At 44.2% G+C, this 17,140-nt stretch overlaps 1 protein-coding gene and 1 long non-coding RNA gene across 3 annotated transcripts in view; one reads left to right on the forward strand and one right to left on the reverse strand.

Moving 5' to 3' along the window:
- LOC131384117 (uncharacterized) overlaps positions 1–17,140 on the forward strand; it is an 18,380-nt gene continuing 1,240 nt past the window's right edge. Inside the window, exons 1-2 of the long non-coding RNA XR_009214661.1 lie at positions 1–66; positions 11,030–11,200. This is a non-coding gene — a long non-coding RNA (uncharacterized LOC131384117). The remainder of the gene's footprint in view (positions 67–11,029; positions 11,201–17,140) is intronic.
- LOC116473160 (major histocompatibility complex class I-related gene protein) overlaps positions 14,207–17,140 on the reverse strand; it is a 20,785-nt gene continuing 17,851 nt past the window's right edge. For both annotated transcript variants that reach the window (XM_032160845.2, XM_032160843.2), the window contains exons 5-6: positions 16,152–16,256; positions 14,207–14,255 (exon numbers count right to left, since the gene is read on the reverse strand). In XM_032160845.2, the coding sequence (XP_032016736.1) occupies positions 16,153–16,256 (104 nt within the window). In that variant the 3' untranslated portion in view covers positions 14,207–14,255; position 16,152. The remainder of the gene's footprint in view (positions 14,256–16,151; positions 16,257–17,140) is intronic.

The following is a 17,140-nucleotide window of genomic DNA, read 5'->3' on the forward strand; positions in this document are numbered from 1 at the left end:
ACCAGTGATGATCCATCTCCTGTGGCTGGACACCTTGCCACTCAAAGGAAATATCTGTTGTTAAAGGTAATCTGCTATGGCAGCCCTAAAACACTAATACTAGGGTCATTCAAACTGGCCGTGATCTCTGCTTTTTTCTGTTCATACCTATGGTAGTCTGTGAGGCTGAACTACAGCAGAGAGAGAGGAATAATTGGGAAAGATCTTGGGAGAGTCAGTAAAAAATGGGACCTAGAGTTTTAGGTGGAGGCTAAGGCCCCAGCCCAGGACAGAAATAGAACACCTCTACTGAGATTGTGACTGAATGGAAGAAGATAAAGGGAAATGGGATACAGGTCCATTTGTGGATGGAGGAGCTAAGGGACTTCTGAGAGCCTCAATTATCTTTGTAAAGTTGGTGGTAAGTAGGGTACTTTGTAAAGTAAGCAGGGAGCTTGAAGGGAGTGAAGAAACTTTGGAATAGCTGTTGTGGACAAAACTGACGAGGGTTAGACCTATTAAAATGCATGCCAAGCAAAATTGAGATTCTGGCCATCATGTCTAATCAATATATGAATAAATTCCATGGGGAACTTCCCCTAAGGAAATATGCGGTTACTGAAGTTTGTTCATTAGGTTGATTGGTACAGTCACAATGGGAAAGAAACGTTAGTTACACATCTTAGATAACATAAGCCCCTGAAAACGGGAGATTTACCTGTAGATTCAAGGTGCAGCCATGAAAAGCTAGACAAGAGCTGCTGCAAAGAAACCATCTTAGAACCCAACAATCAGAGTAATTGAAGTATAATCAGTCTTAAGTGGTAGCCCTCCTGCCTGTGCAATAAGAGCTTAAAGTTCAAATCATCTCATTGAGCTGCTCACCACCAAGTGATGAGAATTTTCAGTCACATAAGTAGATGATGGTCACATTAGGTGGTGACATCTTCAAATTGTGGAAGATAGTAGCAAGATCCAGGAACCGAATACCTTGGGCTTTTGCTTCTATAGAATTTTTTTTTTTTCTTTGAGACAGAGTTTTGCTCTGGGCTCACTGTAACCTCCGCCTCCCGGGTTCAAGCAATTCTCCTGCCTCAGCCTCCCAACTAGCTGGGATTACAGGAACCCACAACCACCCCTGGCTAATTTTTGTATTTTTAGTAGAGACAGGGCTTCACCATGTTGGCCAGGCGGGTCTCAAACTCCTGACCTCCAGTGATCTGCCCACCTCCACCTCTCAAAGTGCTGGAATTACAGGCGTGAGCCACTGTGCCCCTCCTAGAGTCTTAAACCAGTGGAAACATCCCCCCAAATCCCCAAACAAATGATATTTAATATTATGAGAGTGCCAAATTTTAATAGGACGACCTTTTCAGATTATTCCACTGTTAATGGATCCACTTATTTTTAATTTACGACTTACTGATTGCAAACTAAGTGCAATTTTTTTAAAAGCGGTTTTAGGTAGCTATAATAGACACAGATCACTTTAACTGGTCAATTCTATTATTTGGCTAGTCTCTACGGAACACTCTATAGCAATTAGTTTAATGTATTTAGTTAAACCAGATAATTACAAATATCCTAACAGAAATGAGTAGGTGCATTGTCCTTTAATTAAAAAAAAATTTACAGGCCGGGTGCGGTGGCTCACGCTTGTAATCCCAGCACTTTGGGAGGCCGAGGCGGGCGGATCACGAGGTCAGGAGATCGAGACCACGGTGAAACCCCGTCTCTACTAAAAATACAAAAAATTAGCCGGGCGTGGTGGCGGGCGCCTGTAGTCCCAGCTACTCAGGAGGCTGAGGCAGGAGAATTGCTTGAACCCGGGAGGCGGAGGTTGCAGTGAACCAAGATTGCGCCACTGCCCTCCAGCCTGGGTGACAGAGTGAGACTCTGTCTCAAAAAAAAATATATGAGAAAATTGAACTATATGACACTCAATGGGCCCTCCAGCTCTACAATTCTGTGTGCCCATAGATCTACCCTGGGTGAGTTGTTTTTGCAAGGTGAGGGAGCTTATACTTTTTCCTTTATGCACCAGCATCTCCATGTACCAAGAATCGACAAGTAGTGAATCTTATCCGTGGGTTTCATTGATATTTCCATGAAATGTGTGGTAACTTGCTTCATTTGGCCCTTTAGGCCTTGTTCAGCCTTTAAGTCACATCATCAAAGTCGGAGGAAAAAGATTCAAACTTTCATAAATTTATCAGGGCCTTTATTAATTTTTGATTCGTTGCACAGATGTTTGAATTCCTTTGTTCCCAAGATTAAGTACAGAACATAGTGTCGGCGAAAAGAATCGAACTCTGTAAAATATTTGAAGAGATTTATTCTGAGCCAAATGTGAGTGAGTGACCATGGCCCGGGAGGTCCTGAGAACACGTGCCCAAGGTGGTCAGGGAGCAGCTTGGTTTTATATATTTGAGGGAGGCATGAGACATCAATCGAATGCATTTAAAAAATACATTGGTTTGGTCCAGAAAGACTGAACAACTCAAAGTGAGGGCTTCCAGGCTATAGGTGAATTTAAACATTTTCTGGTTGACAATTGGTTGAGTTTGCCTAAAGACCTGGATAGATAGAAAGGGAATGTTCAGGTTAAGATAAAGATTGTGGAGACCAAAGTTCTTTTGAAGTCTTACAGTGGCTTAAAGACAATAGGGGACAAATGTTTCCTATTCAGATCTTAGTTAATCTCTTTAGGATTGGGAGGGTCTGGAAGAAAAAGATCTAGCTGTGTTAATAGAGATTCCTTACAGATGCAAATTTCCCCTGACAAAGAACAGCTTTGCAGGGCCATTTCAAAATAAGGCAAAGAAACATATTTTGAGGTTTAAAAAATATATATATTTAAATTAATATTAATATTTAAATTATATTAAAATTGATATATTTAAATTAATATTATTAATATTAAATATATTACATATTATATATATATATATTTTTGAGATGCAGTCTCACTCTGTCACCCAGGCTGGAGTGCAGTGGCATGATCTCAGCTCACTGCAACCTCTGCCCCCACTGGGTTCAAGTGATTCTCCTGCCTCAGCCTCCCGAGTAGCTGGGATTAGAGGCACACACCATTATGCTCAGCTAATTTTTGTATTTTTAGTAGAGACGGGGTTTCACTATGTTGGCCAGGGTGGTCTTGAACTCCTGACCTTGTGATCTGCCTGCCTCGGCCTCCCAAAGTGCTGGGATTACAGGCGTGAGCCACCACGCCTGGCCAGGCTAAAATATTTTGATTTTCTTCTTTGTCTGGTAATGTTATGTCAGAGTCAAGTTGGAAAATAAATCATGATATGTAGGGTTAAATAAAACCCATCTGATGAGAATTTATGATTTCTAGAGCATGACTCCCCAGACCCCTTAGATACGAATTTGGGCAAGATAAAAAAAATCGGAGTTTAGTCCTCAGTAGTTTTAAGTGGATGACACCTCACAGTTTTGGTCAGCACTGATGAAGTGGGCCTACTGTGTGCAGATAGGACAGTGCCCTGGGAAGAGCACACACTGTCTTGAGTCTGAATCATGCCTCTGCCACTTATTAACTATATAAGCTTGTCAAGAAATACAATTTATCTGAACTTCAACAAAATAATAATAATACCTGCTGCCAACGTTGTTATGAGGAATAAAAGTAATATATGTGAAGTACCCAGTGCATAGTAAGCACTCAATGAATGGTGGCTGTGATTATATGGGATATAGGGAGTAGTCCCTGGAGAACACGTAGAGGAAGACACATCCCAGATGCCATTTCTGTGCAGTAGGCTTGCACACACACATCTCCTTTAATCCCCACGTTGACACTGGAAGACAGGTATTGACTAGCCCCGGGTTTTATAAAACTGAGGCTCAGAGAAGTTAAACAACTTAAGATCACCCTGATACTAAGTGAAGGACATAGAATTCACATTGTGCCCTTAAGGGCTTTATAGTCCAGCCAGGGAGATAAGCCGTGCAGAAGCAGATAAATACCAACAGAATAGCTAAGTGTCAGTTGAGTGGCAGAGCTGAAAAGCACTTAGGAATTTAGTAAGGGAATTATTTCTCTGAGGATAGGCTATCAGGAAGACAAAAGGAAACTAGAGGATTAGAAGTTCCTCTGTCTCACTGAACATCTCTGAGTTCCTTGCTGTCGCCATCGCAACTGCCTGTGGGTCCTCTTAGCCCAGCCCAGTGGCTGCAGGGAAGGAGGCAGTGCTGAGCCCTTCATCCTCCCCATGTCCTTTGTTTCATGGCATATTTATAAGCAGGCCCTCCCATCTCACTTGAAAGTTTTATTCAACCTGTGTCTTCAGTATTACTATGAAAGCTCACTGTCAGAGTTGTATTTCTTCCTTTCTTTTCTTTTTTTTTTTTTGAGACAGAGTTTCGCTCTTGTCGCCCAGGCTGGAGTGCAATGGTGCAATCTTGGCTCACTGCAACCTCTGTCTCCCAGGTTCAAGCAATTCTCCTGCCTCACCCTCCCCAGTAGCTGGGATTATAGGCACCAGCAACCACACCCAGCTAATTTTTTTGTATTTTTAGTAGAGACGGGGTTTCACCATGTTGCCCAGGCTGGTCTCGAACTCCTGACCTCAAGTGATCTGCCCGCCTCGGCCTCCCAAAGTGCTGGGATTACAGGTGTAAGCTACCGTGCCCCCAGCCAGGGTTGTATTTCTTCTGTTAGCAGAAAACCCAGGGACTGTTTTATAGAAATACATTCTAGATTACAATCTCTGAAATTATTTTCTGTGATGTGAGCTTGATTTTTCTATAAGCATATGTCTGGGCCATTTTTGTACTTGCTAATTTTCAGAACATCATTGCGCTCTGTTGCCTACAGAGTCTGGCTTGTAGGAGCAGCAGTTCATTTTGTCAATATGCATATGTACTGAGTGCCTACTATGTGCCAGGCACTGAAGTGTCAGGCCTTATGGCGTGTACATTTCATGAATAGGTGATTAACTAATGAAGGCCATAAGAATTTGATTTAAAGATCACTATTTGTGGCAGATTATTAATAAGAAACTGGGGTAAAAAAAACTCTGTGGCTTGAATGAAAATATGGTGTATACCATGCCACACAGAAAAAACGAATAATTCCTTGTGGCTGGGGGCAGTCTTTAAAAATGTCATCATTAGGCCCAGAAACATGTCATCTTGTAGACTAGTTTCGAGTCTGTGAAGCTGCACTAGTTTACAGATCTTTGAAATTTGATCTCAATTTCAGTTGCAAAGACCTAAATTGGATTAGAACAGCTTGCCTATCTTCTTCAGGGATCCTCAGGGACCAATGACCATTCAGTCTTTTAACAGTAAGGTGAAGGGCAGCCCATGTGCTCAGCCTTGGTGGGTTACATCTGGTTTGGCAACTTCCTGTTGTGTATAACACACGGACTGTGCATTCGTAGCTGTTTTGTGAGTAATATGCAGAGTGAATGTGTTGGGTATTTTAAAGTACATGAGAGGGTTGTGTTTCAGCAGCTGATGGGATGCCAAATGTTTGACTTTTTATTATTCCAGCCCTTCAGATTTCCCCAGAATTGTCACCTTCTAGAGCGTGTGTCTTGCCAGTGTGTTCCAGGAATTCTCTATTTATGCCACTGTGATGTTGCTCAGAAAACAATAGAGCTTTCGGTTAGTTCAGGTAACCTTAGAATCTGCGCTGATGCCTCAGAAAGGAAGAAAGGCCAGGACGGCTTTGGCTTGGGTGGCGGTCTTATTTCTCCCTTGGTTTCACTTCCTTTTTTTCGTAGCTTCCCATTTCATCCTGTAGCCTCCTCTCAGAGGCTCTTTCCCCCCTTCCTACCCCCTCCCCACTCCCGGGTTGTTTCCCCGGTTGTTCCCATTCTGTAGCCCATTTTTGTCCTCAGAGGTCTGGCCGCTGCCCCTGCACCTGCCTCAGACCCAGTGTCACCTCGCCAGGGCTTCAGCCAGCCTGACCTTCCAGCTGCCACCCAGCAGCTCAGCTCAGCGACTCAGAACCTTCTGGCCCAGACCTTCACACCCAACTCCCGCCCAGGGGCAAATGCAGAAGCCTCTGCTGGTGCAGCCAACACGGAGTGGGGGCAAGGGGGAGAGGAAAAGCAACGGCTCAGGGTGTGGTAAAGAGTGCTCAGGGTGCTTCCCAGCTCAGGGCATTGGTAAGAGTGGGTGGAATTTGCATGTTAAGAACTTTCATTAACCAAATACCCAAATGGTGACAGAAAAGCAAATTCGGACTAGTTACATTTCTGGAAGGTTTCAGATATTTGGGCCCCCAAGACGGCTGAGAACTCATTTCTCAGCACCTCTTCTCATAGCCTTCAAGAAAAACAGTACCTCCTGTAAGAACCTCCGAATTCTATCTTTGTCTTTAATATGTATGTGTTGGGTGGGGTGGGGGTATTGATGGAATGTTTCAGATCACTAGTCTCACAGACAGTGCAATGAAAAGATAAAGTTTATTAGATAGAGAATGTTAATACAGCTGAAACCTTTGAAGAATTCAGACCAGTCCTCAAACCATTCATCCTGAGTACCTGGAATGTTAAATGATCTTGAGTGGGATATTTCCCTTCTATGACTTCAGCTGTAAGATGACACTGTTCTTTTGTACCAGTACATGAAGACTAGCTAATTAAAATACTGTACTAGTTCATTCAAAAAGTATTTACTGAGTTGCTACTACGTACAAGGCATCATGCAAACAGACTGTGCAGTATTACATAAAATTTTAAAAATAGATTTCCATAAATAAACACCATGATAGGATTACGTAACATCTTTCAGAGAATTTTAACCATTTGGACATACTACACAGTGGTTCTGGTTCTACCAGTCTAAATGAATTGACTTGTTTTTTTTTTCCACCATCACTCCTCCCTTTCAATTCAATTCATTCATTCTGGTGTGCAGCCCATTTCTGTCTATTTTCTAATGATATGACCACAGCCACCATGTAAGCTTGTGCCCTGCACAAGGATAGATACCCCCAGGATAGATACCCCACTGGGGAACAAATCGGACCAAAATCCGCTCTGTGTTCTGCTGGCCAAGCCAGGTGACCTGGCCTGGGCTGGTGTCCTCCCAGAAGGAGGGTTCATTTTTCCAGTTTGCACACATATGCTATTTGTGTGTTAGCTGAGGCCCTGCTCATGTCTTCGGTTGGTTCACAAACCAGAAACAGAACAAATGGCCAGAGATTAGTGTTGTAATCAAACTAGATTTACAACCAAGGCACGCTGAGTGGCATTATGGGTTTTATCCTGCTGCATGGCAAGCCGCTCATGCACGGGCTGTGCTCGGTGTCCTTTTTCCTCAGCCAAGCCAGCCATGGGGATGCAGGAGGGGAGCTTGTTGGAGAAGGCGGCCTCCGTGAGAGCCTTGGTGCATTCCCCTGAAGCCACAGTTTGGGGCTTCTCCCTCAGCAGGGGTCCCCATAGTCTGAGTGTTTCCAGAAATCTTATATCCAGGGGACCCCAAATCTTATGTCCAGACCCCAGGGTCTGAACTCATATTTAACTACTGAAAGGCATCAGCATCTCCCCTCTGGTTGAACTTGACCTTCTTACTGAGAACCAGCCAGGCAGGCATCAGAAGCCTCAGGCTCCAGAGGAGAAGCTGGTGGGCAAATAGATCAGGAGCAAGTGCTTTCACCATCAGGGATGAAAGTTGAAGGCCAAGAACACTTCCTTGTCCTGTGGTGCAGGGGTTGGGATGGAGGGGTGAGTCTTATAAATGGAAGAGAACTAAGTGTTGTGATCTAAAGGAAGAACATTTGCCCCCTGCCCCCAAATGCTCCCAAACCCTCCAAAATTCCACAGATTCCCTTGGCTTAACTCCTGTCACAGAGGTAAGCTAAGGTAGTCAGTCTCACTGTAGTTGCGGTGAATTCATTTAATGATCTTGGTTTCCTAACTGCTAGATAATCCAATGGAGCCAAAAAATTTTGGTGGATTGAGGGAACCTACAGAGGTTGGGTAGAGATGTGTTAGGAGTTGAATTGTTTCTCCCCAAAAAAATTCGTGTTGAAGTTGTAATCCCCAGTACCTCAGAATATGGCCTTCTTTGGAAATAGGGTTGTTGCAGATGTAATTTGGGAAGGTGAGGTCATCCTGCAGTAGTAGGGTGGGTCCCTAATCCGGTATGACTGATGGCCTCATGAAAAAAGGAAATTTGGACACAAAGCCATGCATGCAGGGAGAACACCAAATGAAGACTAGAGTTACGCAGCCAGAAGGCAAGGAACAGCCAGAAGGCAAGGAACAGCCAGAAGATAGGAGGGAAGCCTGGAACAGATCCTTTCCCAGTCCCTTTAGAGGGAGCATGGTTCTGCCAACACTTCATTTTGAACTTCTGGCCTCCAGAACTGTGAGACAATAAATTTCTGTTGTTCCAAGCCACCCAGTTTTTGTGGTACTTTTAAATGACTACCCTTGGAAACCAGTACAGGGTGGAATGGGGAGACGATGGAGAACATGACATTGTGACATGTTGCATCTTTCCCAAAATGGCCACAGCGATATCTCCCAACTACATGCTCTTCTTACAATGTAACTCTGACAATCTTCCTATCGAGTGTTGGGTTCTATACACCCTCTTATTGAACCTGAGCAGGATTTTATGACTTCCTTGACCAATGAGAGTATCACAAGAATGACACTTTGTGACTTCCAAGATTAGATTATATAAATGCTATGCACTTTGACTGTGATCTCTTGGGATACTCACCCTGAGGGAAGCTAGCTGCCATGTAAGCAGTGACTGCCCTGAGGCCACCATGTTGTGAGGAAGCCCAACCCACACAGAGAGATTACATGGAGAGTTCCTGAGACTACACAGAGGAGATGTAGGACATGCCTGGCCACCACCCCTGGCTGCCCCATTTCTGTTCCAGCCACCACTTGCCTCCAACTCCAAGAGAAGCCAGAATTGCCTACCCAAGCCATACCCAAATTCCTGACCCATAGAAACTATGAAAGAAAATAAAATGGGTATTGTTTTAAACCAATAGGTTTTGGGTTTTGTTCCACAGTCTGTGGGGTTTGGGGCAACCAGAAGCTAGAAGGACATTGGAGAAAGGGAGGCCAGAGTGAAAAGGAGATGCAGAGATGTTACAGAGACATAAAATGCTCAAAGATGGCAATTTCCAAAGAAAGAGAGGTGAAGGCAGCTCAGGCAGTGGAATCATCAACCTCTAAAAAGCACAATGCACTGAATGTCCTGAAGCTATTTGGAAAAAAGAAGATGAAAAGGGCAATGCAGTTAAGTGGGAAACACCTGGGCTGGGAGACGCCTGTGCTCCTTCCTAGCTCTGCTGCCCACAGCACATGGCTATGGGCAAAGCCCCCTGTCCTCCTTGGAGAACATTCTGTGAACTAATACATTGTGTGTGAGAAAATAGCAAACTCCAGAAAGCAGGTGCTAACAAGCAAGAATGTGTCCCCTTGCACCAATTCTGGGGTCATCAAGCACTCTACAGACTGTGATTTAGTTGTTCTTATGTAGATTTTCCTGCTGGAAGGTGTACTGACCAACTGAGACAAATATCTGACCCACTTAGCAATTGTGTTTCTCACAGTAAATTAATACATTGGCACTCCACTTCATATACCCATCTGATCACTTTGTGGGGACACTAGACCTGCGTATGTGAGGACAAAGACCCCAGATAGTGGTGATCAAAATAAGGTGTGACTGCTCTGTGCGACTCTGGCAGAAAATGATCAGCTGGCCTCCCTAGTGGACAACTGTTCCTCATAGCTACAAGTGCAAAAACATCTTCTTTCAGGCCAAGAAAAGAAGGGGAGAAACCAAATCATTCCTCAGAAATAAGGAAAGGATCACAACTTGGAAATCATGGGAGTAAGAAGAGAGAGGAAAGGAGGAGGACTGGCCCTTGATGGGAGAGCTCAGAAACCCTCGATGGAGTCTTGTTGGATTTTTCACCCTGCTCTTTAAACTGCTTTCTCTCCCTTAAATGTACCACATCAAAAACATCTGCCATTTAAATGTACCACATCTTGGTCTATAAGCACATCAAAAACAAAAAAAAAAACAAAAACAGGTAATAAATATAGTGGAGTTAAAAAAAAAAAAAGAACAGAGTTGAACAGGTTTCTCCTCTAGTGTTCTTGATCCAAAATATTCAGTAAAGAAAATTCAAAGCCAAAACATAATTGTGGCAATAGCACAGTTATTTGTTTTTAATGTTTAGATCATGGTATCAAATATTTCATAGGTTATGATTACTGAGCATCTGTACTCAACAACCATGAAGTAATGAAGCAATAACAAGGCTAAAACAATTAAGAAGTAATATAATCTTGAACCATCTATAGTAAAATGAAGGTTGCAGAATTTTAGGTATTATTTAGTTATTTTATTTTTATTTTTTTGAGATGGAGTTTCGCTCTTGTTGCCCAGGCCAGAGTGCAATGGTGCGATCTTGGCTCACTGCAACCTCTGCCTCCCGGGTTCAAGCGATTCTTCTGCCTCAGACTCCCGAGTAGTTGGGATTACAGGCATGTGCCATCATCCCCGGCTAATTTTGTATTTTTAGTAGAGACAGGGTTTCTCCATGTTGGTCAGGCTGGTCTCGAACTCCCGACCTCAGGTGATCCACCCACCTTGGTCTCCCAAAATGCTGGGATTACAGGCATGAGCCACTGTGCCCGGCAGTATTTTTTTTTAATCATCTCTTTATACTATGATTCTTTTAGTATTATAAAATCCCTCAGGAAGAAATATAAATGCTGCAAGTGCATAACAGAATGTTTTGTCATCACATCCTTATCCTTGCCTCCTCGTCTTCATCCATTTGGACATACTGTGTGTTAGGTGTAGGGCAAGGCCTTGGGAACACAAAAAGGCTTTTTATCCGTGTCTTTGATGAGAGTATCCTGCAATTGCAGAATCAAAAGGCATTTACATAGATACATCATCACCTGTGTCTATGTAAATATGTACCTTTTCACTTTAAATGCCCATCCAAAAATATATTATATCCTAACTATTCTGATTGTAAGAAGAAACCATTCCAGAAATAAACTTGCCTACATTCTCTTCACAGTGCAACACTGCTTAAAAGACGGCATGGAAATTGCCCATGGCGACCCTAAAAACAAAATAAACACAACTGTGGTTCTATGCGACTCAACAGGCACCGGAAAAGAGAGATATACAGTGGTAGCTTCATATATGGAATTAGATGGGACAGTGGAGCAAGGAGGAAGCCTGGCAGGTGAGCTCTTAGAGGCCTGGCACACTGAGGGTATCTTTCTTTTTTTTGGAGACAGAGTCTTGCTCTGTTGCCCAAGCTGGAGTGCAGTGGTGTAATCTCAGCTCGCTGCCACCTCCGCCTTCTAGATTCAAGTGATTCTCCTGCCTTAGCCTCCCAAGTAGCTGGGACTATAGGCACATGCCACCATGCCCAGCTAATTTTTTGTATTTTAGTAGAGACAGGGTTTCACCGTGTTGCCCAGACTGGTCTTGAACTCCTGAGCTCAGGGAATCCGCCTGCCTTGGCCTCCCAAAGTGCTAGGATTATAGGCATGAGCCTGTAATCTCACCCTTTTTGTCTTTTGTGGGAAATTAAGATAAATAATTATCAGACATATCATCACCTCCAGTGGAACTACAGAGACCTGGACCCAGCTGCACTATTTTATTGTAAAAATAACAGTATGACCAGGTGCAGTGGCTCACGCCTGTAATCCCAACACTTTGAGAGGCTGAAGGTATCTTTATCTGAGGCTGTAATGATTAAAGCCAAAGGTCAAATGTCACAGTCAAGGTCAAGGGAGAGCAGAGGTCAAACCTGAGGTGCAGGACAAAAGCTACTTGTCAAAGTTTGGATCACTGAAGTAAGCATTAGGTCTCAGGTACTGAGTCAAATGGGGTCAGAGAAGTAGGACCGAGGAATGTGTGACTGGCAGCCCCAGGGCAAGTAGCTCCACGTGGCAGGGCAGGAGGTGAGTCAGGTGAGGCCTCAGGGGTTGGGGAGAGTAAGGAACATTAAGGGGATGTTCATCCTCACCACAGGCTTCTATTGATTTCCAGTGCATATGTATGAAGACAGCCTATGTAGGAAGGCAAGTCATGCCCAGCTACCATGAGCCAGCATGGGAAAGGCAGAAATGAGAATTGAGCCCTCTCCTGACACCAAACATACTGTTGTTGTTATTATTATTATTATTATTATTGTTTTGAGACGGAGTCTCACTCTGTCGCCAGGCTGGAGTGCAGTGGTGTGATCTCGGCTCACTGCAATCTCTGCCTCCCAGGTTCAAGCAATTCCCCTGCCTCAGCCTCCCGAGTAGCTGGGACTACAGACACACAACACTATGCCCAGCTAATTTTTTGTATTTTAGTAGAGACGGGGTTTCACCATGTTGGCCAGGATGGTCTCAGTCTCCTGACCTCGTGATCCGCCTGCCTTGGCCTCTCAAAGTGTTGGGATTACAGGCGTGAGCCACTGCACCTGGCCATACTGTTATTTTTACATTAAAATAGTGCAGCTGGGTCCAGGTCTCTGTAGTTGCACTGGAGGTGATGATATGTCTGATAATTATTTCTCTTAATTTCCCACAAAAGGCAAAAAGGGTGAGACTACCTCCATAGATCCAACCAGGCAGATTACCAAGATTCCAAGCTCCCATGCAGGGTTGCTGCAAACAGCAGGGGACTTTGGCTTTCTCTCAGGCCAGAAAATGTATAAAAATAATCAGTCCATTCCCAGGCCATTGTAGAAGCCTGCTGGCTACTCTCATGGGGTGATCCAATCCTACCTGTAGGGTCATAGTCATGGCGCCCATGATATTCAAAGCACTTGTACAATAAATGTTCCCATGAAAGAAGATGAATGAGAAAGGCCATTTTATGAAGTATTGAGGTTCCCTTCACACGGTGTTCAAGTGGAGGCTGGAGGCTCAAGTCCAAGGCATTGCAGAAGACAGTTCCTGCTCTGGATGAAAAGATTCCTTCCTGCTCTGAGAGTCTCCAACTAGTCGCAAATCATCATTGACAAATGGAATGTAGGGAAGTGTTGTGTCATGAGACAAGCTGTATTTAAAGTCAACTGTGATAAAACAGTCCATCAAAAGAGACTGAAAGCTGACAGTCTTTTTGGAGCCAAAGAGCAAAGAACATTTTGTGGCTCCTATGTTACTGCCATAAATGCTCAATCCCATTACTCTCATGTATGTTGTGGGTGTGGTCAGGAGCTTCAAGCACTAGGCTTGAGTCTATGGGGGACAGAGGAGAACATGGCTCCTAGAGGAAGGAGAACTGGAAAAGAGGGATCTGCAATCATCAATCTGGTGCGGGAAGGTAGATGGTTCCATTTTGCTCTGAAAGGAAGGGGGTTTTTAGTCAGATTACAAGACTGTTTCCTCACAGCTCAAAAATAAAGTATGCAGTCTTCAGCACAATCTGAGAAACAGGCATCGACAGTTTTAGCTTGCTTTGTCAAGATTCTCTTAGTACTTGACAAACTTTAGCTCAAATTTGTAAACTCTATAAGATAAAAAGCAGGAACTCACAGTCTGTATAATTATTGAGAGAGGGATGTCATTGTAAAAAAAAATTTTGTTTGTTTCACTATCATTTATTGGATTAGGATTAGTGCTGTACTTTATCTATAAAGAAAACATTAACGACCCATTAACTCTCTGAGCTGATTTTCTTTTGTTTTTCTTTCTGTTTTTTTTTTTTTTAAACACTTGAGAAGATTTATTTTTTAGAACTTAGTATTTTTGGACAAGAGATACATATGAAATTATTTTGCTACAAGGTGGTAAACAATACGTTGTTGAAAAGACAAAAAGAAGTTTGGGAATTTTTTTTTATTATACTTTAAGTTTTAGGGTACACATGCACAATGTGCAGGTTTGTTTCATATGTATCCATGTGCCATGTTGGTGTGCTGCACCCATTAACTCCTCATTTAGCATTACATATATCTCCTAATGCTATCCCTTCCCCCTCCCCCAACCCCACAACAGTCCCCGGAGTGTGATGTTCCCCTTCCTGTGTCCATGTGTTCTCATTGTTCAATTCCCACCTATGAGTGAGAACATGCAGTGTTTGGTTTTTTGTCCTTGCGATAGTTTACTGAGAATGATGATATCCAGTTTCATCCACGTACCCTACAAAGGACATTAACTCATCATTTTTTATGGCTGCATAGTATTCCATGGTGAAGCTTAGTTTGGCTGGATATGAAATTCTGGGTTGAAAATTCTTTTCTTTAAGAATGTTGAATATTGGCCCCCACTCTCTTCTGGCTTGTAGAGTTTCTGCCGAGAGATGGTACCAAAACAGAGATATAGATCAATGGAACAGAACAGAGCCCTCAGAAATAATGCCGCACATCTACAACTATCTGATCTTTGACAAGCCTGACAAAAACAAGCACTGGGGAAAGGATTCCCTATTTAATAAATGGTGCTGGGAAAACTGGCTAGCCATATGTAGAAAGCTGAAACTGGATCCCTTCCTTACACCTTATACAAAAATTAATTCAAGATGGATTAAAGACTTACATGTTAGACCTAAAACCATAAAAACCCTAGAAGAAAACCTAGGCATTACCATTCAGGACATAGGCATGGGCAAGGACTTCATGTCTAAAACACCAAAAGCAATGGCAACAAAAGCCAAAATTGATGAATGGGATCTAATTAAACTAAAGAGCTTCTGCACAGCAAAAGAAACTACCATCAGAGGGAACAGGCAACCTACAGAATGGGAGAAAATTTCTGCAACCTACTCATCTGACAAAGGGCTAATATCCAGAATCTACAATGAACTCAAACAAATTTACAAGAAAAAAACAAACAACCCCATCAAAAAGTGGGCGAAGGACATGAACAGACACTTCTCAAAAGAAGACATTTATGCAGCCAAAAAACACATGCAAAAATGCTCATCATCACTGGCCATCAGAGAAATGCAAATCAAAACCACAATGAGATACCATCTCACACCAGTTAGAATGGCAATCATTAAAAAGTCAGGAAACAACAGGTGCTGGAGAGGATGTGGAGAAATAGGAACACTTTTACACTGTTGGTGGGACTGTAAACTAGTTCAACCATTGTGGAAGTCAGTGTGGCTATTCCTCAGGGATCTAGAACTAGAAATACCATTTGACCCAGCCATCCCATTACTGGGTATATACCCAAAGGACTATAAATCATGCTGCTATAAAGACATATGCACACGTATGTTTATTGCAGCACTATTCACAATAGCAAAGACTTGGAACCAACCCAAATGAGGAGTGGCCGGGCAGAGGCGCTCCTCACTTCCCAGACGGGGCGGCTGGGCAGAGGCGCTCCTCACATCCCAGACGATGGGTGGCCAGGCAGAGACGCTCCCCACCTCCCAGACGGGCGGCTGGGCAGAGGCTGCAACCCTAGCACCCTGGGAGGCCAAGGCAGGCGGCTGGGAAGCGGAGGCTGCAGCGAGCCAAGACCACGCCACTGCACTCCAGCCCGAGCAACACCGAGCACCGAGTGAGGGAGACTCCGTCTGCAGTCCCAGCACCTCGGGAGGCCGAGGCGGGCAGACCACTGGAGGTCAGGAGCTGGAGACCAGCCTGGCCAACATGGCAAAATCCTGCCTCCAGCCAAAGGATAAAAACCAGGCAGGGGTGGTGGCGCACGCCCGCAATCCCAGGCAGCCCGCAGGCCAAGGCAGGAGAATCACAGGAGCCGGAGGCGGGGAGTCTGCAGCGAGCTGACTACACTCCAGCCTGGGCAACAGAGGGAAGAAAAGAGAGGAAGGAAGGGAGGAAGGGAGGAAGGGAGGAAGGGAGGTAGGGAGAAAAGGTGGGAGGGAGGGAGGGAGTCAATAGTAATTAATAATAAAAAGATGGTTTGGAAAAAGACAAATCAAGATCCCCATATCTTCTCTGACCCAACTTCCAGGGGGACAGTTCCCCTGGACAGTTGTTGTACTAGTTTGTTGATGTCAGGCATCACCTATGAAAAGAGACCACTCTCCCTGCAAGCTTTATCCATGCTTTGTGTCCCCTACATGGTGGGAGGGTTGTCCCGGGTCCTTCTGTGATCCCAGCCTGAGAGCCAAGCCCTTTCTGAATGGAGCATGGAGCAGCAGGTGCAGAAAATAAAACTGGAGAGATGCAGGAGAGTCTGCAGCCCCCCGGATCCCTTCCATGTGCCTCTCACCTCAGGGCCTTCTTCTCCAGACTAGAACACCAACTCCAGCCAGCACAATGACAAGAACAATGGACCCAGAGACAGCTTTCATCACAAGAGGGATAGTTTCCGATTCTGAAAGCAGGCAAATGAGAAAAAATCCACATGTTCCCTTTCCCTTCTGTGTTAACTTTCTGGGACTTTTGTCCCTGTGATCATCAGGAAACCCAACACCATTTTCCTTACTGTTGCTTCTCACTCATCAATCTGACTGCTAATGGAATATGTGCTTGTGTTTTATTGTATTTATTTTTTTGAGACAGGGTCTCACTCTGTCGTCCAGGTGGAAGTGCAGTGGTGCCATTATAGCTCACTGCAGCCTCAACCTCCTGGGCTCAAGCCATCCTCCCACCTTAGCCTCCTGAGTAGCTGGGACTACAGGTGCGTGCCATCATGCCCAGCTAATTGTTGTGTTTTTTGTAGAGATGAGATCTCAGTATGTTGCCCAGGCTGGTCTTGAACTCCTGGGCTCAAGCAATTCACTCACCTCGGCCTCTCAAAGTGCCGGCATTATAGGAGTGAGCCACTGCACCTGGGTGGTGTTTTTTTGTTTTTTGTTTTTTGGTTTCTTTTTTGAGATGGAGTCTCGCTCCCTTCGCACAGGCTGGAGTGTAGTGGTGCGATCTCAGCTCACTGCAGCCTCCACCTCCCAGGTTCGAGCGATTCTCTTGCCTCAGCCTCCTGAGTAGCTGGGATTACAGGCGTGCACCACCACGCCTGGCTAATTTTTGTATTTTTAGTAGAGATGGGGTTTCATCATGTTGGCCAGGTTGATCTCGAACTCCTGACCTCAAGTGATCCACCTGCCTCAGCCTCCCAAAGTACTGGGATTACAGGTGTGAGCCACTGCACCTGTTCGTGTTTAATTTTTAAATCTTTAATTTGTAATGTAGTAAATAGCAATAGATATAACCCACATCAACAAAAGCTCTCTGGGGTCCTCAATAATTTTTTAATAC

The sequence above is a fragment of the Hylobates moloch genome, unplaced genomic scaffold, assembly GCF_009828535.3.
Source record: "Hylobates moloch isolate HMO894 unplaced genomic scaffold, HMol_V3 SCAFFOLD_8, whole genome shotgun sequence".
Taxonomy (NCBI): Eukaryota; Metazoa; Chordata; class Mammalia; order Primates; family Hylobatidae; genus Hylobates; species Hylobates moloch.